This window comes from Rhinolophus hipposideros, assembly GCF_964194185.1.
Source record: "Rhinolophus hipposideros genome assembly, chromosome: 17".
Classification (NCBI taxonomy): domain Eukaryota; kingdom Metazoa; phylum Chordata; class Mammalia; order Chiroptera; family Rhinolophidae; genus Rhinolophus; species Rhinolophus hipposideros.
In genome coordinates, this window is record NC_138063.1 from 21,995,378 (window position 1) to 22,023,181 (window position 27,804).

General features: G+C 50.2%; 1 protein-coding gene across 3 annotated transcripts in view; it reads left to right on the forward strand.

Moving 5' to 3' along the window:
• ST8SIA5 (ST8 alpha-N-acetyl-neuraminide alpha-2,8-sialyltransferase 5) overlaps window positions 1-27,287 on the forward strand; it is a 48,396-nt gene extending 21,109 nt beyond the window's left edge. For 2 of the 3 annotated variants that reach the window (XM_081078098.1, XM_081078099.1), the window contains 6 exons: window positions 1,411-1,503; window positions 10,643-10,729; window positions 14,213-14,357; window positions 18,103-18,215; window positions 18,985-19,077; window positions 20,241-27,287. In XM_081078098.1, coding sequence (XP_080934224.1) covers window positions 1,411-1,503; window positions 10,643-10,729; window positions 14,213-14,357; window positions 18,103-18,215; window positions 18,985-19,077; window positions 20,241-20,709 — 1,000 coding nt within the window. In that variant the 3' untranslated portion in view covers window positions 20,710-27,287. Of the gene's footprint in view, window positions 1-1,410; window positions 1,504-10,642; window positions 10,909-14,212; window positions 14,358-18,102; window positions 18,216-18,984; window positions 19,078-20,240 lie in introns of all 3 variants that reach the window. The other variant, XM_081078100.1, reaches the window with a different exon arrangement.
• Window positions 27,288-27,804: the final 517 nt, after the last annotated feature.

Sequence of the window (27,804 nt, forward strand, 5' to 3'; positions counted from 1 at the left end):
ACGACTTTACTTTAAATCCTTGCTCATGCCTTGCAGGGCCCAGGAGGAGCCCTGAGGTGCCACTTCCACTTCTGATTCTCCAAAGCCACCTATTGTGAGACCACTGACCCCACGTTTCAGGTGGCTTGACCCCGTGGGCATCTTGATTCCGTGGTGTTGAGACTGTCAAGGGGTTCAACTCTCCCAGCTGAATCTGCCCCAGCCTCTTCTGAACAACCTCCAGAAAGAGAGGACATGGGGAGATGGTGCACTGGCCTCTGCCCTTGGAGGCCCCACCCTGCCTCTGTGGCAGCGCCCAGCAGTGAACTACCGCATTTTATCACTGCGGAAACCCTCCACCGACCCCCCCCCCCCAGTCTAACAGATACTCTTCCTTCCCTGGGCTAGTACGAACTGTCAGGTACGAAAAAGGGAGGCCTTAAACGTCTCCTTGTCCAGTGGCTGTGGGAGACCAGAGGGCCCTTTCCAGGGGACACCAGCGGTCCTTGTAGCCTTCACTCAGTGTGCAGGGTCATGTTCCCGCTCTGCCACCTTCTAACGACATGATTCTGGGCAAGTGTGTTACCTCCCGAGCCCATTCTGATGACCACTTTCCTCATAGACTAGTTACACAGAGGAAACGTGAATTCCTCCATGTCAAGTCCTGGCCCCACACTTGGCCCGTGGTAAGAGCTTGGCAAGCACTGGCTGAAATTGGTATTGTCATTCTGCATGAAGCTGCAGAAGGGACACTGAGGTGGCTCTGACATGCCTGGAGCCAGCTGATGTTTGGGCCCCCTCTGCAGTGCGACCCAGAGTTCCATCTGTTTAGCCTCAGTTTTCCCAGCTGCCAAATGGGGAGAAAGAAATGTCAGTCTCACCTAGTCACAGCGTGGGCCTAAGGATCAAGTGAGCTGATAGAAATGGAAATGCTAGTACAGTGGGAAAAGCAGTAGATCTCAGCTATGCATGTGGCTGTTGTTGTGTAACTTTCCTAAGAGGAGGTAAAAGGGGCAGGAAAGGGCAGGACCAGCCGGAGGCAGCAGCCTCACTGCCGACTCCCAGGGCTGCCTCCTGCCATTACTGATCCCAGGAAGAGCCAGAGTGAGAGAGCGCACAGAGCACCCGCCTGCTTTTCCTCTCCTTCGCACCAACTTAGAAGCGGAGCTGCTTCTGAATGCCGTGATGTGCTGAAATGGGGTCACACCCCCGTCAATGCTGACGCTCCCAGGGACGCTGTGTGTAATCACCTGCCCAGTGATCGAGCTGGAGGCCCCCCGTGGTCCTGGAGCCGCCCACCCGGTCGTCTGCTGGGCGGGGCTGGTTTGCTCTATTTGTTTGACCCCACCCTCCCCAATAAGAGCCCAGGGAGACCCCCAACAGTCAGGCCTGCTTCTCTGCATAGTAACCTCTGTCCCTGTTGGTTTCCAGGTACTTTGAATTTTACGAGGGCCCTTTAGAATACAACTCCACGAGATGCCTGGAGCTGAGGCACGAAATCTTGGAAGTGAAGGTGCTGTCCATGTGAGTGTGACCTGGGTGGGTGGTGGGGGCACGCTGCGTGTGGGGTGGGGCAGGGTGGAGGGCAGGGTGAGGATCGGGGCAGAAGGAAGCAGGAACCGTGGTGGGGCCCGACAGAGCAAGAACTAAGTCTGCTTCCCAGGACCCTGGCATTGGGAGAGCCCTGGCCAGCGGCACGCAGGGATGATGGTGTGTGTTTTATGAAAAAAAATCCAAGTGTGCAAGGTCACCTGTGGTGACTCGGGCCTTTGAGTCCCCAGCTCAATTACCAGTCTCTGCGATTATCATCACCAGGCTCCTTGTGTGTAGAAATTGAAGAGGGCACGGGAACGTCTGACCTGAAATTCAGTCTTTTGTGCCGAGGGGTGCACGTTGCCTTCTTGCTATCGCCTTTAAAAAACTGTATATTCATTGACGTTTTGTTTTGGGTATTTAAATGACACAACATTCAAGAGGTACAAAAAGGTATACAGTGAGAAGTCCCCACACACAGCCCCTCAGTTCTCCTCAGAGACAACCCGGGTATCCTCGTACCTCCTTCCAGAAAGTCTGTGCAAAACCCAGCACCTACGTATGGATAGTCTTTACTTTTTCTCTTCTTCTACATATATGGCAAAAGAACTGTGCTATCCTCTTCCCAATGAACAGTATGTCACCTACGGCTCTTTTAAATATATCTAGATGTGGAAGAAATACAGTTCATTCACAGTCAGGCAGTATTGGGCGTTTGTGAGGACTCATGGGCTCCTGACATGACCCCCAGGACGCTGTCCATGCCCCACGGGCAGGGGCCATTGCTCCTTGAGCCGTCTGACATGATTCCCAGGCCGCGTGGGTCGTAGAAAGCGCCTGGGCCTCCAGGTCAGGCAGATCTGGGGTCCAAAGTCAATGCCGCGCCTTACCAGCTTCGCATCGTTATGCAAATGAATTAATCTCTCTGAGCCTTTCCTTATCTACAAAAGTGGGGACCTTGTACCTAGCTTTTAAGGGTTGCCATAAAGCCTCGCTGAAATAACGTGTCCACATACATAGCAGTCCACATACATAGTAACACACATAACAGGTGCTCAATAAATGTTCCTGTGCCTCCTCCTTCCCCTTTCTCTCCCTCTGGAACCACCACCACCACCAGCAACAGCGTTCCTGGTTGTCATTTGGGCTTCATAAGCTTAGTAGCTGCAGGAAAGTTCCGAGATAAGACCAAACGTGCGGCTGGGATTAGCTGTACTGTTTATGGCCCCTGTATCAACCAAGGGGCTGTGTTCCCGCTCTGGAGATGAACGCTTGAGGCAGCTCGCCCTCCTGTCAATCCTACCCAGCCCTGGGCTGAGGACACACAGTGGTACCTGCCCTCACGTTGCTCACAGCCCAGGTTGGGGAAGGGGTGGGGGGAACTGATTACCCTGGGAGACAAGGGGATACAGGGAACTTACTCTGGGCTGGGGCAGGGAGAGGTTGTCAGGCAAGGCTGCTCTGAGGAAGCGACGCTGGCTCTCTGCTCTGAAGGGTAATAGGAGTTAAGGAGGACAGAAGAATTCCAGACCAAGGGAACAGTTTGTGCAAAGGTCTTGCCAGAAAGGATCCCGCTGTGTCCCAGGCTCGGAAGGGTCAGGGCAGCTGGAATGGCAGCATGAGAGGGGAAATGGAAGTTGCGTCACTAGAGGAACCTTGTAGGGCAGAGCCTGATTTAGATTTTATCTTTATCGGAGGGCACTGGGAACCCACGGAAAATGTTTTACGCAGGAGGTGGTGGGGCTATGATGTAATTGGTGCTGAATGCACGCCACCGAGGAGCTGGGATTTAGTGGCCAAGATAGCTGCCCGGACCTCAGTCAGGATCCAACTCCATAAGCTCATAAGAAGAGAACCTTTATCTTTTCTCAGAATTCCAAGATCTCAGGCCCTGAAACATTGTGCTGTGGAAAGCCAGAGCACTCTCACGGAGAGATCACCTTGGAGTTTTCAAAGGGTAAATAATTACATTTTTAATTATAAAATGCAGACAGTTTCTTCACGGTTACTTCAAGGTCCGCACAGGAAGACCTGAGAGACCCCATAAATTGAGCCTCCTTCTATGTCACTTCCCACCTCTCTACCCATATATTGTCTATATTTTAGTATGGGTCCCTGTCTTGGTTTGCTAGGGTTCCTATAACAAAGTACCACAGACTGGGTGGCTTAAACAACAGAACTTTATTTTCTCAGCGTTCCAGAGGCTAGATGTCTGAGGTCAAGGTGTTGGCAGGGACGGTTTCTTCTGAGGCCTCTCTCTTTGCCGTTTTGATGGCCGCCTTCCATCTGTGTCCTCACAGGGTCTTCCCTCTGTGCGCCTGTGTCCTAATCTCCTCTTATAAGGACATCAGTCACAGTGGATTAGGGCCCACCCTAGTAATGTTATTTTAACTCAACTGCCTTTTAAAAGACCTTATCTCCAAATGTCGTTATATGTTGAGATATTGGCGATTAGGGCTTCAACATATAATTTTTGAGGGAGACACAATTCAGCTCCTACTAACAGTGCCTATCACACCTTCCATTTAGGGACCAAATTGGACATGACCTGGGCCCTTTGTTTCAAGCCTACATCACAAACATGGGGTGTGATGGGGAACCTCATATTTCCCTGTGATCTGTGCCTACCCTTTGTGCCTTGTCGTGGACTCATGTTGGTGGCATTTGGTCCTCTGCATGTTTGGCTCTAATTCTCATCTCTGCCTTTGGGACACCCACTCTGGTCTCTGAACTGAGCCGCCATCCCAGCTGGTGCCCTCTGGGCCTTGCACGTCCCTGTCTCTTCCATGGCAGTTGCCCTCTCTTTGGTCCCCAGACCCGGGGAGTCTTGAGGTCTGAGAGGAGAGGAGAGGCCAGGGCTGGTCATGGGGTATCCGCGTGTGAGCCTGGTGGCACGTGGGGGGAGCAGCAAGGCCGGTGCCCCCTTTTCTGAGTCAGTGGGCCCTCCAGGGCTGAAATCAGAGAGCCCAGAGGCCAGCCTCTGATCCGAGTAGTTCTGACACCACCTGGGTGTCTGCCGGCTTTGCTGTGCTCCGGTCTAGAGCGGTGAGCGGCGCTCCTGGTGGAGGCCCTGAGTCATCGGGAAAAGGTTAAATCCCCATCTATGAACAGAGGGGGCTGGACGGATGCACTGCACGGCCCTTCAGGCACATGAATGGCAGCTGGCGTTCTGTCTGAGGAGACAGGGACGTGTGTGATTCTTCTGGGAACGACTGTGGTCCAACATTGCTCCAATCAATGGTAAAAGTCAGTCAGCTGGAAAATTCCCACATGGACAAGGCCTCCTTCCCTGACAGTGTCAGATGCATGAAGAATTGCTTTATGCTGATTTGTTATGAAAACACATTGTCGCTAATACTTACAAAAATTATGTTTGAATTTAGTCAGTCTAGAGTCTCTTTATTTTTAAACCAGCTGCTGCCTGTGCTCGCACCCAGGTGGTCTGACCTCACCCCACTGGCCTCTCCTGCTGCCCCTTCCCCATGTTTCTGGGGTGGGGAACCCTGGCTGAGCCCTGTACTGAGACAGGAGAGAGGCTGGGGGCCAGGGCCAGGCAGGGCTCTCCAGGGTGGGTGGCTGCTTTCTTTCCAGGTACCTCTGAGTCATGTAGTCTTACCCTGCATGGGCCTAAGACGCATTTGTTAAGTGAATGAGTGGATGGAGGAGTGGACGAGACCTGGGTGGAAAGAGTCCATGGAAGGAAAGGGGGAAAAAATCAAGTAGAATATAAAAGCTTGTAATAATAAAAAGCGACACCTTTTTAATAATCTTTTTTAAAATCTTGTAATAATAAAAAGCGGCACCTAGGAGAAGGTGTCCCTCACCTTCTCCTACAGCACTATTCCTTCTACCTCTTGGATGTTTGTTCTGGTAATTACCTCCATACCTCTAAGTACTACATGCCTGCTGCTGTTTCCTGACTGAACCCGTTTGCACAGTGCTCACGGATGTCCTGCTTCAGTGGGTGAGGATTCAGCTCCCTTACCCCTCACCCAAACCCCTCCCCACTTTTCCCTGTTGAAGGGTATTGCTATTTTTAGCTCTCCTATCTATAGATTGCCCAAGTAACCTATTTCTTGTTCTACCAAATATTGACAGTATCTCTTGATCCTGTACTTTGTAAGATGAGGTTGTTAAAATGACCCCTACGTTTTAGTTGCAGCCTCTGGCTTCAGTCATCCATGGGTTTACTTTTAAAATGTCAAGGCTGATAACATACATTCTATTTGTAACCATAGCAAGTCCTTTCTGGGTTTTCTCTATCGGTTAACTCTAACATTTGAAGATCAGACAACAGTGATTCCATCTCCTTTCTTGTACATTCCCCATCCCCCTTTTCTTCTGGAGATTCTAGTCATCTCTCCGTTGAACTCTTTATCTCTATTATGCCCTATTTATTTTTTTCCTGACTCTCCATCAATCAGGCATTCCCACAGGGTTTCCCTTCATCCCCTTCCCTTCATCAAACTGGATAGTTTTTTTTTGTCATAAACATATTCAAAATATAAGCCTGTACATCTAATTAAACTATTTCATATTAATCACCATTTGTACCTACAAACTAAATACATAAATAAGTAAATACTGGTTTAAAAAAAATGACCACAGAGAAAACTATTGGAGGAACAAACTATAACTTAAAAATATTCTACTTAGTGTCCTCAGAGATCCTTCCTGATGGGTCACATGTCATTGTCCGGGGACTTCCTTCTCTGCCTCCTTAGGGCAGACTCACCTTAGCTTAGAACCCATAGCTGCTTCCTTCTTGGTTTCCTCCTTTAGTTTGCTTCCATCCATCTTCAAGTCAACTCCCCCAAAATGATGGGTGGGAGGTAAAGTTTGGGGTCCGTCTATGTCCAAACGATTTAATTCCTCCTTTACACTCGATTGTTGGTTTGGTGGGGTCAGTATTTTAGGTGAAAGTCATTTCCCCCCAGAATACTGATGGCCTTCTCCATCACCTTCTGGAATCGAGGACGCTATGAGCAGGACACTAATTGTTCCGTTGGCGGTGACCTGTCTTCTCTCTTGAGTCTTTTCAGATCATGACTGTTCTGAAATGTCCCGATCGTGTGCCTCAGGGTTCACACCCCTTGGGACCTCTTCACCTGGGGCTCATGTCCAAAGTCTTGAACTTTCTCTTAAATCTCTTTACATTTCCTCTTCTGCTTCTTCTTTCTAGTTCCTCTGGGTTGTATACTGGATTTTCTTCGTAGCTCCTCTAACACTGATATATTTTAATGTTGTCTTTTGCTATCTCTTTTTACTTTGAGAAAATTCCTTGGCTTTATTATCTTCCAGCTCCTCTAATGAACTTTTTCTCAAAAGCTCTATCTTTGTTCTCAGAGCAGTCGGTTATTGTTTTAAGGACATCATGACTTCTTGAAGATCTCTGAGGACACTAAGTAGAATATTTTTAAGTTACAGTTTGTTCCTCCAATAGTTTTCTCTATGGTCATTTTTTTAAACCAGTATTTACTTATTTATGTATTTAGTTTGTAGGTACAAATGGTGATTAATATGAAATAGTTTAATTAGATGTACAGGCTTATATTTTGAATACGTTTATGACAAAAAAAGTATAAGAAAAATAATGAAAACAAGAAATACAAGAAAATAATACCCAAAATCATAACGTACCAAAAAAGCCAAAAATTTCTTTTTTTTTAAATTTATTTTCAATTACAGTTGACACAAAATATTATTTTCAGTTGTACAATATAGTGATTTGACATTTATATACCTTATGAAATGATCATCCTGATAAGTCTAGTACCCATCTGACACCTTACACAGTTATTACAATATTATAGATTATATCACCTTTGCTGTACTTTACATGCCTATGGCTATTTTAATAACTGGCAATTTGTGCTTCTTAATCCCTTTCACCTTTTTCACTCATCCCCCCCCACCCCACCCCAATCTGGCAACCACTGATTTGTTCTCTGTATCTATGAGTTTGTTTCTATTTTGTTCTTTCATTTATTTTGTTTTTTAGATTCCACATAAGTGAAACCATTTGGTCTTTATTTTATTCTGTCTGCCTTATTTCACTTAGCATAATAGCCTCTAAGTCCATCTATGTTGTCACAAATGGTAAGATTTATTTCTTTTTATGGCCGAGTAATATTCCATTGTATAGATGAGTATGTACCCATTTTCATCCATTCGTCTATGAAGGGACACTTAGGTTGCTTCCACTTCTTGATTCTTGTAAATAGTGCCGCAGTGAACATAGGGATGCGCCTATCTTTTCGAATTAGTGTTTTGGATTTCATGGGATAAATTCTCTGTGGTCATTTTATCTGATGGTTTATCTTGGTCTGTTTCCTTCAGGGTGAACAGGTGATCCTTGGTTATCTATTCATATTTAAAATTAAACAATACAAAGCTGACAGGAACTCGAGTCTGAGAGCAGGCTTGCCTTGTGCTTAGGTGTTCAAGATGCTGCTGGCCCTTTTGTTGCTAGAATGCCCAGATCTTTTCACTACGAATGATAAACTATTTTTAGGAAGGAACTGACAGACTGATTCAATCCCTCTCCCCTCATTGGACATTAAATATTTGGCTGCTGTGGGGTGGGCTTGATGGTTCTGGATAGGGACTCACAACTAATCCTCCTTTTAACACCACGTTCCTTCCCTTCCCTCCACTGCCCTTTAAAATTTCCATGCAAATTGGTTCTATCTCTGGGCTATGCCATCCCTGCTATGTCACCCCTTCTCCTTCCACACACTTGTTGAAATCTCTCTTCCCCTGAAACTCCCCCACTCCCATTATTCTGTTCATCTGGTAGGTTTATACCTTATTTATTCTTCTTCTGGAATATTAATGGTGTCTTGGGAGAAAGGAGATAAGTGCCTGAGATCAACCCTTCACCTTTAGAGATGATCTGTAAAGCAATTTATAAAATATTTTGCACATATTATCTCATTTGATCTTTCTGACAACCTTTGAGATCTGCAGGGCACAGGTTATTATATCCGTCTTACAGATAAAGCAGCTGAGTCTCAGAGACTCAGCTTAAATAACTTATCCGAGGTTACATTGCACGTCGGGGATGGAGCCAGGTGTTCAGGCCCCAACCCTGGTCCAGTGTATGACACAGGCATTGGAGGCGCAGAGTGGGGCCCTGACACCGGTAACAGTCAAAGTTGGGACCCCGGCCTTCAGTGTTACCCCAGCTGTGTTTCTGGCAGGCAGGCGTTTGAGGCATTGGCAGCACAGGGGGCTGCTCTAGGGGCCTGAAGGTTGCAGGAAGCGGGGAGGGAAGCAGTGGGTGAGCCAGGCCACCTCTGTGTAATGACATCTCTCCTCCAGTGTCACGTGAGCTTGAGATGTGAAAGCTGCTGTGGGAGGTTTAGGAAAGCCAGAAGGAAGGGTCAGGATGGGAGGAGCGGCTCCTTCCCGCTCTTTGCAGCTGCTAAGCCAGTCCCATAGTTAAGGAGTATCTGAACTGGGTCTGAGGCTCAAGTCCCCGTCTGCTTCCCAAATCCCCGTGCTTAGTCACTATCCAGTATAACTTTTCCTGCAATCACGCTTCCCCCCCACCAGTCACGTATTCCCTCTGTAAGTGAGGCTTGCCCTGTTTGAGAACAACGATTTTCCCCTCCAATTAAACAAAGGGACACACCTCTGTAAAATGGACCTGTTTTGTACCTTCTGGTTAACTAAGTATTTGCCTTTTTTGGGGAACCATAGACCCCTTTGGGAAGTTGATGGAAGCTTCAGATTGTCCCCAAGATATGCACATGGGTGGATAGACATGGGATTTTGCCTATGATTCAGAGGGCTCATGAGTTCCCTTAAGCCCTTCAGTGGAGTAAGAGCTACAGTTACAGTAGTTTTTTGATAACACCCAGCTCCTGGGAGCTGCTCACTTTCCCAGTAGTGATCAAACCAGAAGGACCTTGAAAGGGCTGCTCTCTATACCATGCCCAAGACCAGCCAGCTTCTGAACAGGGCCAGAGCCAGGTGACCCTGAACAGCTGCAGGCCACCTGGCCCTGGCACGGGGACTGTGGCAGTGGTAAGGAGAGAGAATTCATAGCTGTCCTTTAAGGAACTTAACGATCTGTCCAGCATTTCCTGGTGTTTCTGAGGAACTCTAATCTGATGCCCTGCTCAGTGGGAAAAGGGTCCCTTGATCAATGTTTTTTGCTGGTTTCAGTCAAAGGGAGACTCCCACATGATTTAGACATTGCCCTTCCAGAGTGTGCTTCAGGGTATCAGAAGCTGAGGTGGGTAAAAACCGACTGGCGTAAAACCTTGCAGGTGGGTGTTCAGACAAAAGGAGCGGTTCAGACAAAAGACATCTCAGGTTTCTCATCTCTTCCTTTCTGTCACCTAGAAATTGTGATCTGCCCTTGGAAAGGGCAGATGGAGGAGGTGAGCCCCACTGTGTGCTGAGCACAGTGTGGGTGATTTACAGACCTTCCCTTAGGGAAGTGGTCTCATCCCCTCAGATGTTCCTGAGACAATTGGTAGGTCCATGGGGAGTGGGAACATGAGGGAAAATGTTTTAAAATGTACCCGGGGTTGGTTTTAATCAGATGTGGTAAGACACACAGAATCGGAAATGACTCATGAAGGACACAGATCCCTGGAAACTGGTGGCACAGTTCTCCGTGCAGGGCCACAGGGGAAACACCAGGGTTGGTTGGCGGCAGAGGGGTGAGGGGATGACCTGGGGGAGAGCCGTTCGTGTGGTTTTCATGGGAAGGAATGGGCAAGGCGGGGTAGACAGGTTTCGGGTTGGCTAGTTTGAATAATTTCGGTAGGCTTTGTGGCACATGGACTGCCCCGGTGATCTGATGCCTGGCCCTGGGATGATTTGGGCAGGGGCTGGTGGCTCAGTGGATGAAGGCGGTGGGCGAGGGTGTGGGCTCTGGATTGGTTGGTGTGCCTATGAAAGGTGTGCTTGCAGGAGAGATGTTTGTCATCTCTAGGAATTAGCAAGGCCCCAGGTAGCCAAGCATCAAGACTACAGACAATAAGAAAATACAGTTAATGCAGAGGACCAGTCTGGGATTTGGTATGTGTGGAGCAGGAAGGGAGCGTGTTTGGGAATGACGACACTTTGTCCAGCCTGGCCCTCTCATGGACTCTTCTGTCCCCCACTCCCCCAGGGTGAAGCAGTCGGAGCTGTTCGACAGGTGGAGGAGCCTGCAGCTGTGTAAATGGGCGATGAACATCTCTGAAGCCAACCAGTTCAAGTACCTATGACCTGTCCTGCCCGGCCCTCTGTCCGGGTGGCTTACCTCCTGCCATCTCTTCAGATGCCCCTCATCCCGCAAGGCCCTGCCCCAGGGGCATCTCCCGGGAGCTGGCCCTGCCGGGGCTTTGGAGTCTGGGCAGTGGGGGCAGGGGTCTCTGACTCAGCACGTAGGCCGAGGTGGGCACCTGCAGGGTGCTGTCCTCCACAGTCTCACCCTGAGTCCTTGCAACAGCCCTGCAAGTTCAGTGGTGCCATCTCCGGTAGCGCTGAGGTCACCTGAGACGTACCGGTGAAGCGGTTTGCAGGAGATCTCCAGCAGGCCTGTGTGTTAAGGCACCTCAAGCACCTTCCACGGCCTCACTCTGTTCCCCTCCCCACTCCTGGGGCAGCTGCTCCAACTCAGCAGCCCCTTCTTTCTTGGAGCTCTTGGGTTCTTACCACCTATACTGGACGTTTGAGCCCTGCTGTAGATTATCTTCTAATTGTTCTCTAACCGAAATCGATAGATTTTGGTTAAAATAGATAGCTCCCAGAGAGGCAAGAGCTACATTTTATAGTTCCCTGGTCCTTCAGAGCTAAGCGGCTGCCAATGTCCAAACATTCGTTTTGACTAATGGCGAACTGTAGGGTCCGCTCCACCTCTAAAAGTCTGTGAGTTCATGATTTTGTTTCACTGCAGGTAGAACGTATTATTAAATAGAATTATGAGGCTCCTGGCTATGTGTGCATAACTGGATTTCAGCAGCTCAGCTTGTAGTTTAAATGTACTGAGGGGCCATCAGCATGAAGGACTCCTACATGGGAGGCTGTGAGAAGCATATAACACTAAGTATTGTGTATTTTCTTCATAAGTCATTTGTTCCAGTTTGCTGCAATTCCAGGCCATCTAGAGACTGGGTAGCAGTTTTAAGTGGAACATGTGTATATATATATATATTTAATGTGGATGTTTAAAGTGATCACCCCTAAAGAGCAGGTGCCTGCCGCCTGGAACTAGAGTCCCGTGTGACGTTGCAGCAACCCAGCTAAGGTCCGACAGTAGTGTTCAGAGACCCATGTATCAGAAGTAGAATCTGAACTTGAGCCAAGTACTGGAAGAGTGGGGAGAAGGTCCAAGGTCTGAGCTGTAAGTGCTGCCCGAAGTCCACACCTCAGAAAGAGCTGTCACTGTGGGCACTCGGCAGGCAGATGTCCCTGGGGATGGGTGAAGCTGAGCTACACTGAGGGAGTCGCTGATAAACACTCAGCGTGGATGAGGTCAGTGAGATGCAGAAGGACGCTGTCCAGGCTGAGAGCTGGACAGAAGTCTCATCAGCGGAATTCACATACGTACCTAAGGAAATGCTGCAGCAACAGGAAGACGATATGGCAGGAGAAAAACAGTGCACCTTTGGGAGGGATCGGCCAGCACGCTCCAGGGGAGTTGAGACCCTCTGGCAGGGGCAGTGGGAGAGTGGCTTTGGGTGTGGGAAACGGAGGTGAGTGACATCAGGGCTTGCCATGCTCTAAGTGGAAAAACCTTCAAGCCAGTCGGCTGCCTACCTTTGTTCTTGTTACAAGCTCATTGAACAATGAGGAGACTGTCAATTCAGGTTCACAGGAATGCAATGCAGTGAAGTGGGGCAGGGTGCGGAGGGTGTGATAGAAGACAGGCACAAGCATTCCAGTTACAGGAAAGGAATCCTGTAATGGAGGCCCTCTCTCACCCTACTGCTTCCAAGTAGATAACTGGCATTCTGGTTTATATATCAGTCACTTGTGAGCTTGGTTAGTATGAGTCCTGCAATGGGGTGATCTCCAGTGGGCTGACAAGGTTGAGTTTCTGTACCAGCAAAGCTAAACAGGCCAGATGCTTGTTTGTCATACTGACCCATGCGTGGCCCCGTACGTGGTCACATTCTGAAACCCAACCCTCCATAGGAAAGAATGTTCTTGGTAACCGGCAGCGAGCCGAGCTCCTCAGTGAAGTCCCTGTAAGAGATAAAGTCCTAAAAACGTATGTGTATAACCTTCTTGGCTTTGGCACCCTGGAGTCACAGAATTACAGAGGGTCAGAAGAGCCAACCCTGTATTCTACAGTTGAGGAAACTGAGGCTCAGAGAGGGAAAGAGTCCTGCCCGAAGCCCCACAGCTGGACCCAGGCTCCTTGACACCAGGTTGGCAAAGCCAAGTTTCCATCCTAGATGTAGGTTGTGAACTTTCCAGAAAGTCCCTAGAGGTCCTCATCCAGGCTCCATGGGGAAAGTGTTCCATTTCTCCCATGGCCACCTGGACCTTGGCTGTGACTTTGCCGGGAGCCAATGTCGGGAGAAGAAGGCCAGGGTGTACTCAGCCCACTGCTGCTGTTTTAGGAGAAAGTGGGTCCTCGTGGGCCCGATGTGAGAGGGTGGCAATTTGCACCCTTTGTCAAGCCCAGACCCTTTGCAGCCAGGGCAGAGGGCTTTGGGTCCCCAGTGCAGAGGGAGCAAGATGAGCCCAGGACCTGACCCTATCACCAAACCTCGCAGCAGGCCTGGGAAAACGCACTGCCGATGGGACAGCAGCTGCAGACGAGAGAAAAACCAGGCTCCTCTGGCCTGGCTGCCTCCCACGCTGCCCTCATCAGCCACATTCTCCCTTGGAGGGTGTTTGTTTTAAGCCTGTTTGCATCATCTCAGCTTTATCCCGTCTGGAGCTCATGTTTGAGTGTTTTTTTGTGAGTGAAAACCAAAGGGTTATTATTATTTTTTCATTAAATAATGAACTCCTGCAAATGTCTTTTGGAAGCTAGGTTCTGCTTTCTGCAGGAAGTCATCCAATTATCAACGCACCACCCCACATTTCTGGCCCTCCCCTGTTCCTAAGACAGTTTCTAAATGATTGAAGTGGCACATTTCTGTTGACCGTGTGTGTCTTGGCTTTTTGACCCTGTCAGACCAGGGAAACGCCTTGTCTACCGTCCAATATGAGGGCCAAGAACCCAAGGAAGAGCTCTGCACCCCTGGGTTTCCGTGAGGGCTGGCTACGTAGTGTTTCCGGGCAGTAGTAGGGTGCTTAGCAGGTCTTGATGAAAGCTCAGGTGAACGAGTCATCCCGCCATCGGCAGGTACCGGGTAGTCCAACACTCGTGTGACTGACATTGTGCAGGAGCCCAAGAGGCGGGGTCCCTGCCATCAAGGGGCTTTCATTCAAGCAGGGAGGGAGTTGGCAGATGATGAAGCAGGTAGGACCCAGTCTGTACTCCAGGCCTGCGGAAGCCAGTGTGGTCTGGGGGTGGGGCAGCTGGGAGTTACCATTGAGAAACGTGACTGGACCCTGAAAGACCTTGGCATTGGGAAGAGTACTGAAGGGGGAGGGGACCGTAGGAACAGATGTGTGGGGAGGGACGGGGTGTGTGGGAGAAAACGGTTCTCCCTTGTCTCCCCAAGGGACCCCTCTGTTTTTCAAGAGGCTTGCTCAGCCCTGTGTCACCAGTCTCTCCCATCTGTCTCCTGCCCCACAGGTCCACTCTGTCCAGGTGCTGCAATGCCCCCTCCTTCCTCTTCACCACCCAGAAGAACACTCCCCTGGGGACGAAGCTCAAGTACGAGGTGGATACCAGCGGCATCTACCACATCAACCAGGAGATTTTCCGCATGTTTCCCAAGGTGCTGCTTTGATCAGAGTAGTATGGGTGGGTGTGAGGGGACAATGGAACTGACCCAGCCTGGCCCTCTGTGGCCATGTTGCTGTGGTTGGCACTATTCTGCTTTGCCCTCTGCCCCCACTTGTCCTGGCCCTGGTTGGCCATTAGGCTTCGTAGAACGTCTTCTGGGATCCTTGGGGGTTCTGTATGGAATGAATGCCAATTATTCAAATAATGGCTATTATTCGAAAGACTTTTGGCAAGAAAGTGGTCATAGAATTTTGGTGGTTGCATTGTTTGTAGAGGACATCCTGAAGATATCTGAGAGAATGATAAGCATTTGTCCCCCACCCAAGGGCCGCATAAAAGCCAGAACATCCATGCAAAGGTTGCGTGTACACAAGAAATCACCAACCAATGCAAAGCAGAGCACTGAAAGCTTGGTCTTGTCTTGGATGACCTTAAGCTGTCATTTTGTTTTTCTAGGCCTCAGTCTCCCCATCTGGAACACTGGGGTTTAGACTAGAAATAGGTTTGGGTGCTTACAACAGAAACTCTCAAATAGCAGAGACTTAAAGAAGAGAGACATTTATGTTTTTCCTTCGGCATGTAAGAAATCTGCAGGTAGGCTGCTCATCCAGGGCCAGACCCGGGGCTCCCGGTCATGGGGCAACCACAGAATGAATGAGTGAGTGATTGACACGAGCAGAGTACTCAGATCACTGAAGCTCAGCTGCATGCACTCACCTGTGGCATGTTCGCTGCAGCAGATTCTCAGAGAAGGGGCCCTGGAGACAGATTCTGATGGTTACCCCCTGAAGCCAAGGAAGATTCCATGGGACGTGTTCGCAGCCACCTCCTGGAGTATTCTGGGCTCAGGGCAGGACCTCGTGGGTCTAGTTTGTAAAAATGCTGGGGCGGGCCAAGTTCAGGTCTTTCTGCATGAAATCTGAGGGCCTCAGCTGCCCTGCTTCTCGAGGACGTGCTAATGAAACACGTCCCAGGGTTCCCTGCATCCTGTTACTTGCACCAGAGTGTACTGGTGAGACTGGGCATTGTGGGGGCGCCGGAGAGGAGCTGAAGGTGGAGAGGTGTCAAATGGACCCTCCCACATCACAGTGATGGAGGACACTGCAGTGTGAGCCATGTTGACAACGTGGGTCTTGCATGGCCTGGAGCACTAGGTTGACAGCAGGTAAACTTGTATCTCACGCAGGTAATCCCAGTGGGTGACGCACAGCTTGGTTTTGACATATGGGTCCGCAAAGGGCCACGGGTATGGACTGCTGAGGTCCAGAGAATTAGAGGACGGATTGCCAAATGTTCTCTGGAAAGGGCCAGAGAGTAAATATTTTAGGCTCTGCAGGCCATATGGTCTCTGTCACAACTATTCACCTTTATTGTTCTTGCACAAAGCAGCCATAGAGATGAATAAACACGTGAACGTGGCTGTGTTCCAGTAACACTTGAGTTCCTCTTAGACGTTGCAATTTGAATTTTATATTATTTTTACATGTCACAAAATAGTCTTCTTTTGATTTTTTCCCAACTATTAAAAAATATAAAATCATTCTTAGCTTTCGAGCTATGCAGAAATAGGTGGTAGGTCAGATGTGGCCCACAGGCCATAATTTGAGACCCCCTGAATAGAGCATGTGACACAGAAGTCCCGAATTTCCCTAAAAGTATTTCTTTGAGTTTGTTAAAACAAACAAACAAACAAACAAACAAAATAGAGCGTCTCAGTCTCCTACCCCCACTCTGAAGATTCTGATTCCATGGTTCTGAGATGGAGCCCAGGAACTCATATTTTCAGAAAGTCCCCCAGTCATTTTTGATTTACAGAAGTTTGAGAAACCCTGACATAGAACATAAAAAGCCTTTGATGGTCTCTCCAAAGATGACTTTGTTTTTTCCCAAAGATGACCCTAGTAAAAGTCAGTGTGGTTCCCCCACTGGTCATGAGAAACCCTTGTTTCCCCATCTTTGCGCCAGGCCTGTCACTTCAGGGAAAATGGGCCATGAAGGAGGACAGTCTCCTACAGATGATGGAGCATCTCCTTGAGATTCAGGTTCATTCCCCATGATCCTGTTGTAGTGTGATTTTTCCAACGGCCCATCTGGCGGTCGGTCCCAATGGAAGCCCAAGGTGCTGATGGGGGCCGCTTTCCTGCAGGGCCAGCCAGCTAGTGTGTGCTGGGAGAGCTGCCCAGTAGGCTCCCGGTGTCACAGATGGAAGGGACCTTCAGGGCCACTTCATAATAACAGCCTGGTCTTCTTGCTGAGCCTCCTCTGGGCCGAACCCTGCTGTAGGTAGGCTTTTCTTTGACATCCATGGTTCTCAACCAGGGGGGTACATTTGGCAATGTCTGGAGACATTTTTGGTTGTCATGACTGGGGGTACACTTGGCATGTAGTGGGAGAGGCGAGGGCTGCTGCCAGGCATCCCACAGAGCACAGGTCAGCCTCCACAACGAAGAATGGTCTGGTCCAAACTGTCAACAGTGCCAAGTTGAGAAACTGCTTTACATCAGCTCATTGAATCACATGAAACACACATGACCATCCTAATTGTACAAATTACAGCATTGTAATTTGTAACAAATGTTGTAAAATGTACAAAACTGAATTGCTGAGAGCTCTAAAAACTTGTCTATGGTTCCCTTACCTCACAATGGGGTAAACCCAGGATTGAACTTGGGGCTTTTGACTAGGGTGCCCAATCCTGGTTTGTCCAGACTTTCCCGGTTTGACCAAATGTAAGTCCTGCATCCCGGGCAAAGGGCCCCAGTCCTGGGCAAACTGGGATGGCTGGTCACCTTACCCTTGACTCCAGGCCTGTCCTCCTGCCCCATGCCTGCCCGCTTCTACCTGCCTCAGGTGGCCCATGAGGGGATTATGGCCTAGAGTGGGGACATGATAGAACCAGGTCTCCTAACTCTCAGACAACTATTTGCTTTTTCCTGCCAACTTGCCTGTGGTGCCCTGGAACGCATGTGCAGGGAGCCGTGTGGGCAGTCAATGCCCAGACCAAGGTAACCCTGCCACCTGAGGTATGACAAGGTCAAAGCACTGGGAGCTCGGTCCCGACCTCCTGTGAATGCTATGACTCAGTGTAAGTCCCGCGCTCCCCTGGGCTCAGCGCCCTCTTTTGCAGAGACCCCAGGCGTCCCGGCCTCTCATTGCTCCCCTGACGTGGCCTTACTTGCTGTCTCCTAGTGTCTTGTCCCCGCCACTGCCAAGTCCTGGCATCTGTCCCAGTCCAGATGACCTTTCTGTCTCAGTCCGGTGTCCTCCTCGTGGAGCAGAGGGAGGATCTGTCCCTCGCCCTGACCTGACAGGGGTGGGGGCCAGGTTTAGGGCTCTGGTCCCTGGGTGACCCTGCCCTCATCTCTGCTGCTGTTATCCCACAGAACACGTACACTAATCATAAAAATATGTACACTCGCAGTCATAAAAAAGCTGAGCTTCCAAACATTGGGAAAACTAAAGGCAAGCAGGGCTAGCCATAACCTGTCCTCTCTTCTCTCTAGACACCAGGGCTTATTGAAAAAGGCTATGGGGACCTGGCTTCTGGTCCCAGCTCATTCATAATTGCCTGTGGAACTGAAAATAGGTCTTTTGACCTCTTTTCTCATATGCAGGTGGAATAACCATTTTTCTCTAATGTTCTCCACCAGGCTGACTCATGGGGCCATGAGGAGTGGAGGTGGATGTGGGTATGGAGGTAAGAGCACCAGATGAAGGCTGTGTCCCTGTCTCCCCAGGACATGCCCTACTACCGGTCCCAGTTTAAGAAGTGTGCAGTGGTGGGCAACGGAGGCATCCTAAAGAACAGCCGCTGCGGGAGGGAGATCAACAGCGCTGACTTTGTTTTCCGGTAAAAGAATCACCCTGGTCTGCTCCTGCTGCTCCTGCTGCTCCTGCCCCTATGGCCCGCCCCCTTCATGCCTTCCCCTGTGGTACCCCACCCCCATGAGGCTGCCCTTTATGGGATTAATCCCCCACCCCTGCAAACCCTTATGCTCTGGCTCGTCCCTTCTCCTCGCCAGTTCTGCCCTGTTGGGGATGTGGTCGAACCTCTCAAGTCCTCAGTCTCCACATTTGCAGAATGGGAGCAAATGGCACAACAGATGTGAAAACACAGAGCTCTCCCAGGGGCCATGCAGATTTGTGGGTGAGGCTGTCTGAGCGGCCACTTTCCTGGTTGGGGTCTACTCTTCCACAAGCACTATTTGGAACCAGGGTAGCCTTGTGGCTGACACCAGTATGAACTTCACCCTTGCTTTCCCTACGCTAGAGACTGAACCTTGTGTTTCTTCTTTCTTATGTAGAACCCCCTCTGATTTCTTTGGGTATCCTTGTTTATGTCTTCAGGTTGGGTAAAGAAGATAGGTTGAAAATAAAAGCGTAAAGCAGAGAGACTTAGGTTGAAGCTGCCTGGGTCATAGATTTACAATTATTGGGGTTGGTGGGGGAAGGGGTCAAACTGTCCCCTTCATGCCCAGGCCACAGAGATTCCACCCAGCTGGCTGCCGCTGCACCCCTCTACTCATGTGATCAGCAACCCGTCCGTCCCCTCACCCTCGCCCGACCTCCATCTGGAATGACTGACCGCATGCCTCTGGGCTGTCTCATCTCTTCTGCAGGTGCAATCTACCCCCCATCTCAGAGAAATACACCACAGATGTTGGGGTGAAGACAGATGTGGTCACCGTGAATCCCAGCATCATCACAGAGAGGTCAGTGGCCCTCTTTCTAGACCTGTGCTGCCCAACATGGTACCCAGTAGTCACATGTGGCTACTGGGCACTGAAACATGGCTAGTGTAGATTGAGATGTACTGTAAGTGTGAAACACATACCCGATTTCAAAGACTTAACATGAACAAGAGGATGGCCCATATCTCATTAAATTTTTATATTGATTGCATGTTGAAATGATAGCATTTTGGGTATATCAAGTTAAATAAAATATAAAAATTAGTTGCACCCATTTCTTTCTTCTGCTTATTTAAATCTGCTTACTAGAACATGTAAAATGACATATCTGGCCTGCATTGTATTTCTTCTGGACAGCACTGGGCTAGACTGTCTTCACCTAGGGATGGGTCGCAGAGCTTTCAGTGTGACAGGGAGTGGGCAGCTCCCTGTACAGTGTCCAGGTGATACTGGGGAGAGCCTCATGCAAAGACCTCAACCCCCCACCTGGGGGTTTGTCCAACCCTCCCTGTTGGGGTCTGTCTGTCTGGGAGGCCTCAGGGGAGAGGGTTAATGTGTTAAAACTCCAACCTGGGCATAGTCACACCATCCAGGTCAGATGAAAGGTAGGAGAAGGGGGAGCTGTTAAATTGGGTCAGAGTCCCAGGAGCATTGACAGAGCCAGCAGAGTGAAGGAGCATCAGACAGGTGTAAGAGGAGGCGACCCTGAGAGCCGTTTAATGTAAAGGACAGGTGAGTGAGGGCCTGCAGGCATATGGCTGCGAGGACAGGCAGCTGGTTTGGCGTCCTGCATTAGGATCTTGGGGTAGACCTTACCGGTAAATGCCCCAAGGGCTCTAGGGAAAGCCTGCACACGCTCACCACCTCCCCACTGAGCCCACCGGAGCCAGCCTTCTCAGTTTGGGTTAAGCCTTGCCCTCTCCCTCAAGCCACACACACTATATTGGTCACTTTGGGTTCAGATTGTCCTCTCCTGCCCCACTTACAAAAATATAACTGTCCCCAAGGAAGGCTGGACATTCACCTGCTGAGGTGACTGAGATGAAAGGACGCAGGGAGGGCCTTGTAAGGCCCCTCGGTCCTTTCAAAGGATCCCAGGGTCAGGGGTGGGGGAAGCAAGGGCCCTGGACCTCGCAGGGAGTGGGCAGCCAACCCTGTCTCTCTGCACCTGCCCGCCCGCCCAGGTTCCACAAGCTGGAGAAGTGGCGCCGGCCCTTCTACCGCGTGCTGCAGGTGTACGAGAACGCCTCCGTCCTGCTGCCCGCCTTCTACAACACACGCAACACCGACGTGTCCATCCGTGTCAAGTACGTGCTGGACGACTTCCAGTCGCCGCAGGCCGTCTACTACTTCCACCCGCAGTACCTGGTCAACGTGTCGCGCTACTGGCTCAGCCTGGGGGTGCGAGCCAAGCGCATCAGCACCGGCCTCATCCTGGTCACCGCGGCGCTGGAGCTCTGCGAGGAGGTGCACCTGTTCGGCTTCTGGGCCTTCCCCATGAACCCCTCAGGGCTCTACATCACCCATCACTACTATGACAACGTCAAGCCCCGCCCGGGCTTTCACGCCATGCCCTCTGAGATCTTCAACTTCCTGCACCTGCACAGCCGCGGCATACTGCGCGTGCACACGGGCACCTGCAGCTGCTGCTGAGGGCAAGAAGGCTGCCCGGCCCCACCCGGCACCCAGCACCTCACCCGTCCTCTCCCCCCTGCGCCGGGCAGGGCAGTGCGAGGGCCTGGACGAAAGGCCACCACTCCCTTGGTAGTTCAGCTTCGTACTTAGGTCCTGTGGGCCCAGAGGCAAGGGTGGGGGCTGCGGCAGTCAGCTCTGTGCCAGGCATCTTGGACCTTAGCCTGGGCCCTGTGTCTTGGCCCTGACCACAATGTGAGATGTGGGCCCTGGGGACTGCAAGTGAATAAAGCACATTTCCACTCAATTTTAGCATCCAAGAGGAGCACAAACTGTAGCGGCCTTGTCACCTACAGGAAGGAAGGCCCGCAGAGAATGGAAAACGGGGAGACAGGACCTGTGAGCATGTGCGAGGTTTAATTCAGACTTTTGGGTTTCTGAGTTTCATACCGAGGCTTCAGCCCTGATTTGCTTTCTAGAATCTCAGAGCTTAGAGGGCAACCCAGCCACCAGACCTTCCTGTGAAGACAGAGTGGCTCAGAGAGGTCCAGAGGCTTATCAACCAAGGCCACAAAACTGACTGAGTCCATTAAAGTGACACCATGAGATGGAATGCAAGGCCTGTGTGTTAGGATCTTCACCAAGATGCCCTCTGCTGAGGGGAGCCGCAACTTTCAAATCCACACACGTGCGTGCACACACACACACACACACACACAGTCTTGGTGCCTCCACATTCAATTCTGCATTTGATCTTTTGATGAGAAGGAAATAAACCAGACCAGCCATTGCACTAAGGTTTTCAAGCCAATGTTATCGACTGAATAAGTGCTTAGCGATTTGCTTCCTCTTCTGTCTCCTTGTTTTCGGCTGTTTTAACCAGGAGTTATGGATAAGTCCCATTCCTCTTTACGTTCCTGGACACTGCAGAATCCTCCTGTATCCCATTCCTGGACAGGAATCGTAAGGCTCTGGCTGACTGGTGCTGATGTGTAACTGGTGAGCGTAGTGCTTACTGGACGGAAGCACATCATGGCCTCTGATACCAGCGTCACTGAGGGGTCTCCTGTAAAGATGGGACTTCCCACATGGCACAGCCTGGTGGCCTGCAGGCACATGGACCCACAGGGCCTGCACTTTGGGAAGTCAGCTGTGCCTAGGCTGAAAGGGCTTTCACATGCCGTGTTGCATCTGAAATCCATTCCCTTTGCTTCCCGCTGGTGTTTCCATCATTAACGCAGCTGTGCCTAATAGACACCGTTGGGTGAATTGCCTTAGAATTCAGCTTTGTGTAATCAGTGCTTGGGGGACGTCAGCCCCTTCCCTCCTTCTATCCCCCCCCCCCACTTCCCTCCTGTCCCCTTTCCCTTCTTCCTTTTCTTCCCTCCCTGCTGTAAACAGGCCTATTCCACAAGCCTGTTCTGCTTTGATCTGGGGTTGGGCTTGGGAAGACATGATGACAACTACAGGCATACCTCGTTTTGTTGCCCTTCACTTTATTGAGCTCTTCACAGATGTTGTGTTTTTTACCAAGTGAAGGCAAGACCCTCGACCAGCAAAAAGATTACAATTCACTGTATGGCGGTGGTCTGGAACCGAACTCGCAGTGTCTCTGAGGTCTGCCTGTATAGGCAGTATGTCTGTCTAATAGGGGTAGCGGGCAGATCATTAACAAAATCAAGCCCTGAATGCTGGGTGCTCTGAGGAGGGGGAGGAAGAGCTAGTAGAACACAGCAGGGAGCGTGCTTTTATCTGATCACCTTATTTTACAGGCAGAGCAACAGGCCCAGCCAATAGGAGACGGAGGAGCGCGCAGGTGCCATCCTGCGCCTCCAGGCTTACGACCCAGGCTTCTTTCTTGGCGAAACCACTTCACCTTGGCTTGTGTTTCATTGTGTTGGTGGGTCATTATAGGCCAAGTGCTCCTTGCACAGTGCTGTTCTAGAGGCTGACCTTCCACCTTTGTTCTGAGCTCCTGTCCCAACTTGGAAACCGTCCGGTTGCTCGGAACCTCAGTCTGCTTGTGTGCACAGCAGGGAAGTAGCCAGGTAACAAGGTAGACCCAAGTCCTTGGTAAAGCGGGAAGAACTGCACAAGGACAGTGGATGGTTATGCTTTCTTGGCTTCTGTCTATTTCTCCCAAGGAAGGAGCTTCTGGGAAAGATTCTGGTAAACTGACGTTTCCAGCCACTTGTCTGTAGTTAATTGAGCCCGGTTCTTGAGACCATGGAATGTCAGAACTAGAAGGCTCTTAAAGACCATTTTGTCCTACTTAAGGAAACAGGCACAGAATGGGGGTGTCACCTGGGTCTGGTCATGCCTGGGTCTCTACTGAGTGCCTGTTGGGGACAGACCGACTTCCGGAAGCCCTGGGCATAATGTTTATGTTCCAGGTGGGGCAGTGTTTGGGAGCTGAAGCCTTGGTGAGTCAGACATCAGGGTTCTCACAGCTGAGGGTGTTGTGGGCTGGTGTCTGCCTCAGCCAGGGTCGTTGTAAGAGCTGGAGATGGAGCATGAGGAGTCACCCCACATAGGTGCTGGGTCACATGACTCATGGTCCTATTTCTGCTCTAGTCTTAGGGCAAGGCTCTTCCTCTCCCTTAGGGTCTCAGTTTCCTCATCTCTACAACTAGAGGCTTCGGTCTCTAGGGTCTCTATAATCTCTAATTTCTTTTGAGGCATTCATGGTATTTGGAATGAAGCCATAAATGATATTTATGATCATCATAGCTAAGATTTACCGACTCATTCTGTGTCAGGCCCTAGACTGAGCACTTTCTGGGCACTATCTCCTGTAATCGTCACAGGACTTCCCTAGGTAAGAAGGCTCCCATTGGACAGATGGGGAGACTGAGGCTAAGAGTGATTCAGTGACTTGCCAATGGTCAGGCACCCAATGAGGAAACTGCATCCATGTCGTAGAACCCCTAAGCCTGTGCTCCAAACCTCTGTCTTAGCCACTTCCCAATCAGTGTCGAACAAGAGGGATCCTGACTGAGATTCCACTGCAGGGTGGTACTCGGCCCTCTCTAGGGACAATTGCTCTGGGAGGCTGTGATGAGTACAGGAGGCTGTGTTGGGTCCAAAAAGCAGTCTTCGCTTATAGGCGCCCCACTCCCCCCATCCCTGCCCCTGGCAGTAGCACTAACCCACCCACAGTAGAATGGCACTGGAGGGGAACTGAGGCCATATCCACATTTTGCAGGTGAGGAGAGGTGCCCACATTGAATGACAGCATGTTGAGTGACTTGCCCAAGGTCCCATGGCCAGCTAGTACCTCAGCTGGGACTCACCAATCTCCTGATTTCCAGGCCACGCTCTTTTTCCTGCAGCCAGAATTTGTAGAACAAACATTTTTCAAAGGCTCAGAAAGACTCCATCACGTTCCTCACAGCCCCATCACCATCCCATCCCGTGTTGTAGACTACCAGTTAAATTCTTATTTAGGAGCAGTTGGCGCTCCACAAACAAAAGTGCATCTTCCTTTGTGCTAAACCCACTGCTTCAGGGTTGAAAGGCAGCAAAAACAAGTAAATAAATGACTTGGTGCTTAGCCAAGCAAAGGTGAAGGTGGCTCAAGGTCAGGTGCAGCCTCTGAGACCATTTCAGCAGTGCTGTCACAGCAACTCTGCCCAGCTTATCACCTGGTGCCACAGAGAGCCCATCACCCTTGACTTTGCTGAGCATGGGGAGGAGGCAGGGGCAGCACTTGCTGACAATCAAAGGACAGCACAGAGCTGGCATCAGCCAGGGCTTCAACACATATTAACTGAGGGCTCACTTTGTGCCAGGCATTGGGCCGGGTGCTGGGGAACTATCATGGTGATGACCAAAATGTAGTCCCTGCCCTCTTGGAGCTCCCCGTCCAGTGGGTGTACCCCGATGCTGAACCAGGAGGCCCACCAGCACCCACGGGCTGTGCTGAGTGCTGGCAAGTCCTGGCTTGGGGATAGTCACCAGGAGAGGAGCGCAAGCACCTGGCAGAGTCCATCCTGAATTCTGAAGGTGGGCAGGAGAAAGATGGTAATCGCCAAAGCCGTGGCTACTTCTTAGACCTCATCCTTGACATCTGTGTGGTATGTGACAGAGGTGGCCTCTGCTTTTTTTGAGTCTTTTTTGTTTCCTGACAAACCACTCTCCCCCAACTTTCCCCGTCTCTCTGAATGTTCCTGCTCTGGCCCCTTTATTGATTCATCTTCTGTGAAGTTACCTCAGGGTTCTCTTCTCTTTCTAGGAGCATTCCTTCAGAAATCTTCTCTCTTCACAGCCTCAAGTCTCTCCTGTCCTTGCATCTTAAACCCCCTCCCTCTAGACCAGTTCTCCCTCAGAGCATCAGAAATGTGCTCACTGTGGCCTCCTATACACCCGTACCTGCGCCCTCTCAGTGTGTCCTCAATGTGTCCTCGACTGGTATTGTTAAAAGGACAATCTGGACTCCACGTCACCTCCTGCCACTTACTAACTGGGTGACCTCAGGGGAGCTGCTGAAGCCCCTAGAAGCTCAGTTTCATCATCTGAGGAACGAGGCCAGGATACCAGCCTCGCCAGCTGTGACGAGGGTTACGTGGATTAGGGTTACAAAATGCCTAGCACAGTAATCGGCACCAACTAGACACCCAGTGTATGCAGGTTCCCTCTGCCTCCTCCCTTCCCTGGTCATCCCTTGGTGAATGGCTGTACCCCACCACTGGCCGCTTAACCCCAAACCTGGGTCACCCTTGGTTCTTCCTGCTCCTTCACCCTCTAGGTTGTTTTGTTTTCCAAATCACGTCAATTCTAACTCATAAATGTCCCTTGAATTCATTCCCTACCTGCATCTCTTCTGCCCTAAACTCAGGCCCTCTGACTAATCTGCTTCTAGAGAATTACTTTCTGGAAACACCTTTGGTGGAGTCCCTTGCTTGCCTGTACCATAGAGTTCAGATTCCCTACTGAGTCATGTAGGGCACGGCCCAAGCTGGCTCTCACTTCCTAGAGACCCTCCTGCCATCTTCCCACCCCAATCCCATACTCCTCCTGTGCTTTTGCACAAGCTGTTGGAAATGCCTGGATTGGCCCCACATTCCTGCCCTTTCCTCCCCTCTTTCCTCCCCTTTACTCTGTCACTCTTGAAGATGATGTCAAGTCATGTCCTGTGTCCTTCCCTCTGTGAACCTGAGCTGGGCATTCTCTCCTCTGTTCTTCTGCCCCAACCATCACTGACTTCTTTTAGGACGTCCTCGTAGTACATGGCCTGGCCATCCTGTGTCTTTGGCTGAGGGTTTGTCCTTTCCCTAAGGGAAGCCATCATATCTGGCTCATCTTGGGCCCCCAGCACTGGCACATAGACACATGTTTACTATGGCAGTGGGGTCTCTGGTTACCTAGTGGGCTCCATGGTTCAGGAAACCCTATTAATAACCTGAGTAACACCCGTGAAATTATCAGCTTAAGAGAGTCCTCTGGGTTTTTTTGCCTAGTACCTTCTCTGTGGAAAGCTTGAGCTACTCAGACTCCACCACCTATCCTCGGGGAGCTTGGGGCTCAGGAGGCTGAAATGTCTGTGTTTGGGTGGCTTGCTGGCTCTATCACCCTGTCTGTTACCCTCTTTGTTTCCCCCCGTTATAATCTTCTTGCTCATCCCTTTTGCCTGCTAACCAACCCGCTTTCTCTAGTTTAAACTAAAGAAGGGAAGGATGTTTCCTTTTTTCCCTTCCTTCCATTTATCTTCCCTCCTCAACACCATATAGATTTATCAGGATCTTGTATCACTGCGCTGAGGTGCGAGCTGGCCTGAGGGATTTATCAATAGTGTCACAAAAAACAAGTGGAATGTGTTACTTATTGGCTGAGAGGCCTGGTGGAAGGCCAAGACCTTGGGGCTCTTTAGTTGGGGGGAGGTGAGTTTAGCACACACCCGGGCCTCTCCCAGCAACCAAGGCACCCCTCCCCGAGGAGGCTGCTTGTGCTTCAGGGGTCAGACAAGGCCAGGGTGCGCCTTCTGTTGTTTGGAGGTCTGGTCAAAGCAGGGTGGTGTATGGAGGTCGCTCCATCCTACGTCATCGTGATACAGCAGTGTGTTCTTTAAAGGGTGGAGTGTACATCACCTGTATCGGAATCCCCTGGGTGCTTGTTAAAACCTCAGCTCTGGGCTCGGGGCTGTCGGGGGAGGGCAGTGATGCCAAGGCATTGGCTTGGTGCCCCATCCCAGGTGACATTGGCAGGCACAGCTGCTGGAGAACCACTCTGCACCACTTGTGGTCAGGGGCTGCCGCCAGGTGAGGGGGCGGCGTCCGGCTCACAATTCAGACTGGAGTCTTAAGTTAGAAAAGAGTGAAAACAAGAATCTGGCACACGACCCAACTTCTGTGTTTTCTATAAATATAAATGTACTACATCACCCGCTATTAAACTAGCCTCAAAAATTCACTGCTCGGGAATCTGTGACAGTTACAGAATCTGTTTTGGCCTTGACATTATCAGAGATTTCTGGGTTTGTTTTTTGTTTTGTTTTGTTTTGTTTTCATTTTTAATTGTGGTAAAACGCACATAAATTTACCATGTTAACTATTTTAAGTGTACAGTTTAGTAATGTTCAGTATATTCACACTGTCGTGCAACCAATCTCCAGAGTGCTTTTCACTTCCCCATGTCCCCCTCTCCAAGCCCCTGGCAACCACCATTCTGCTTTCTGATTCTGTGGATCTGATGCCTCTGGGTACCTCATATAAGGGGAATCTTACAGTATCTGTATTTTGGGGACCGACTTATTTTATATAGAATCGCTTAGGTACTAGCTGTTCTCCAACGACATAAACTGTCTTCAGTGTCCCTATAATAGAATTCTGATTTTTGTTTTTGTCTCCAGCAGTTGTCCTGGGTCAGTCCCTGGCTTCTGGCAGCCTTGGCGCCTTTGCCGAAGGTCAGAACAGACCTGGTCTTGCTTGGACAGCTGGACTCAGTGTCCCAAGAGGCAACAGCTTTGCACATCTTTTATGACACTTTGGATATTTCCACTGCATAGTCTCTTTTGTGAACCGTTTTCTCTTTAAAAAACAAAGAAAAGAAAGAGAAATACACATGACCATGACTTAGCTCTCAGCACCAAAGGCAGAAATCAGTGACTGTCTCTCTGTC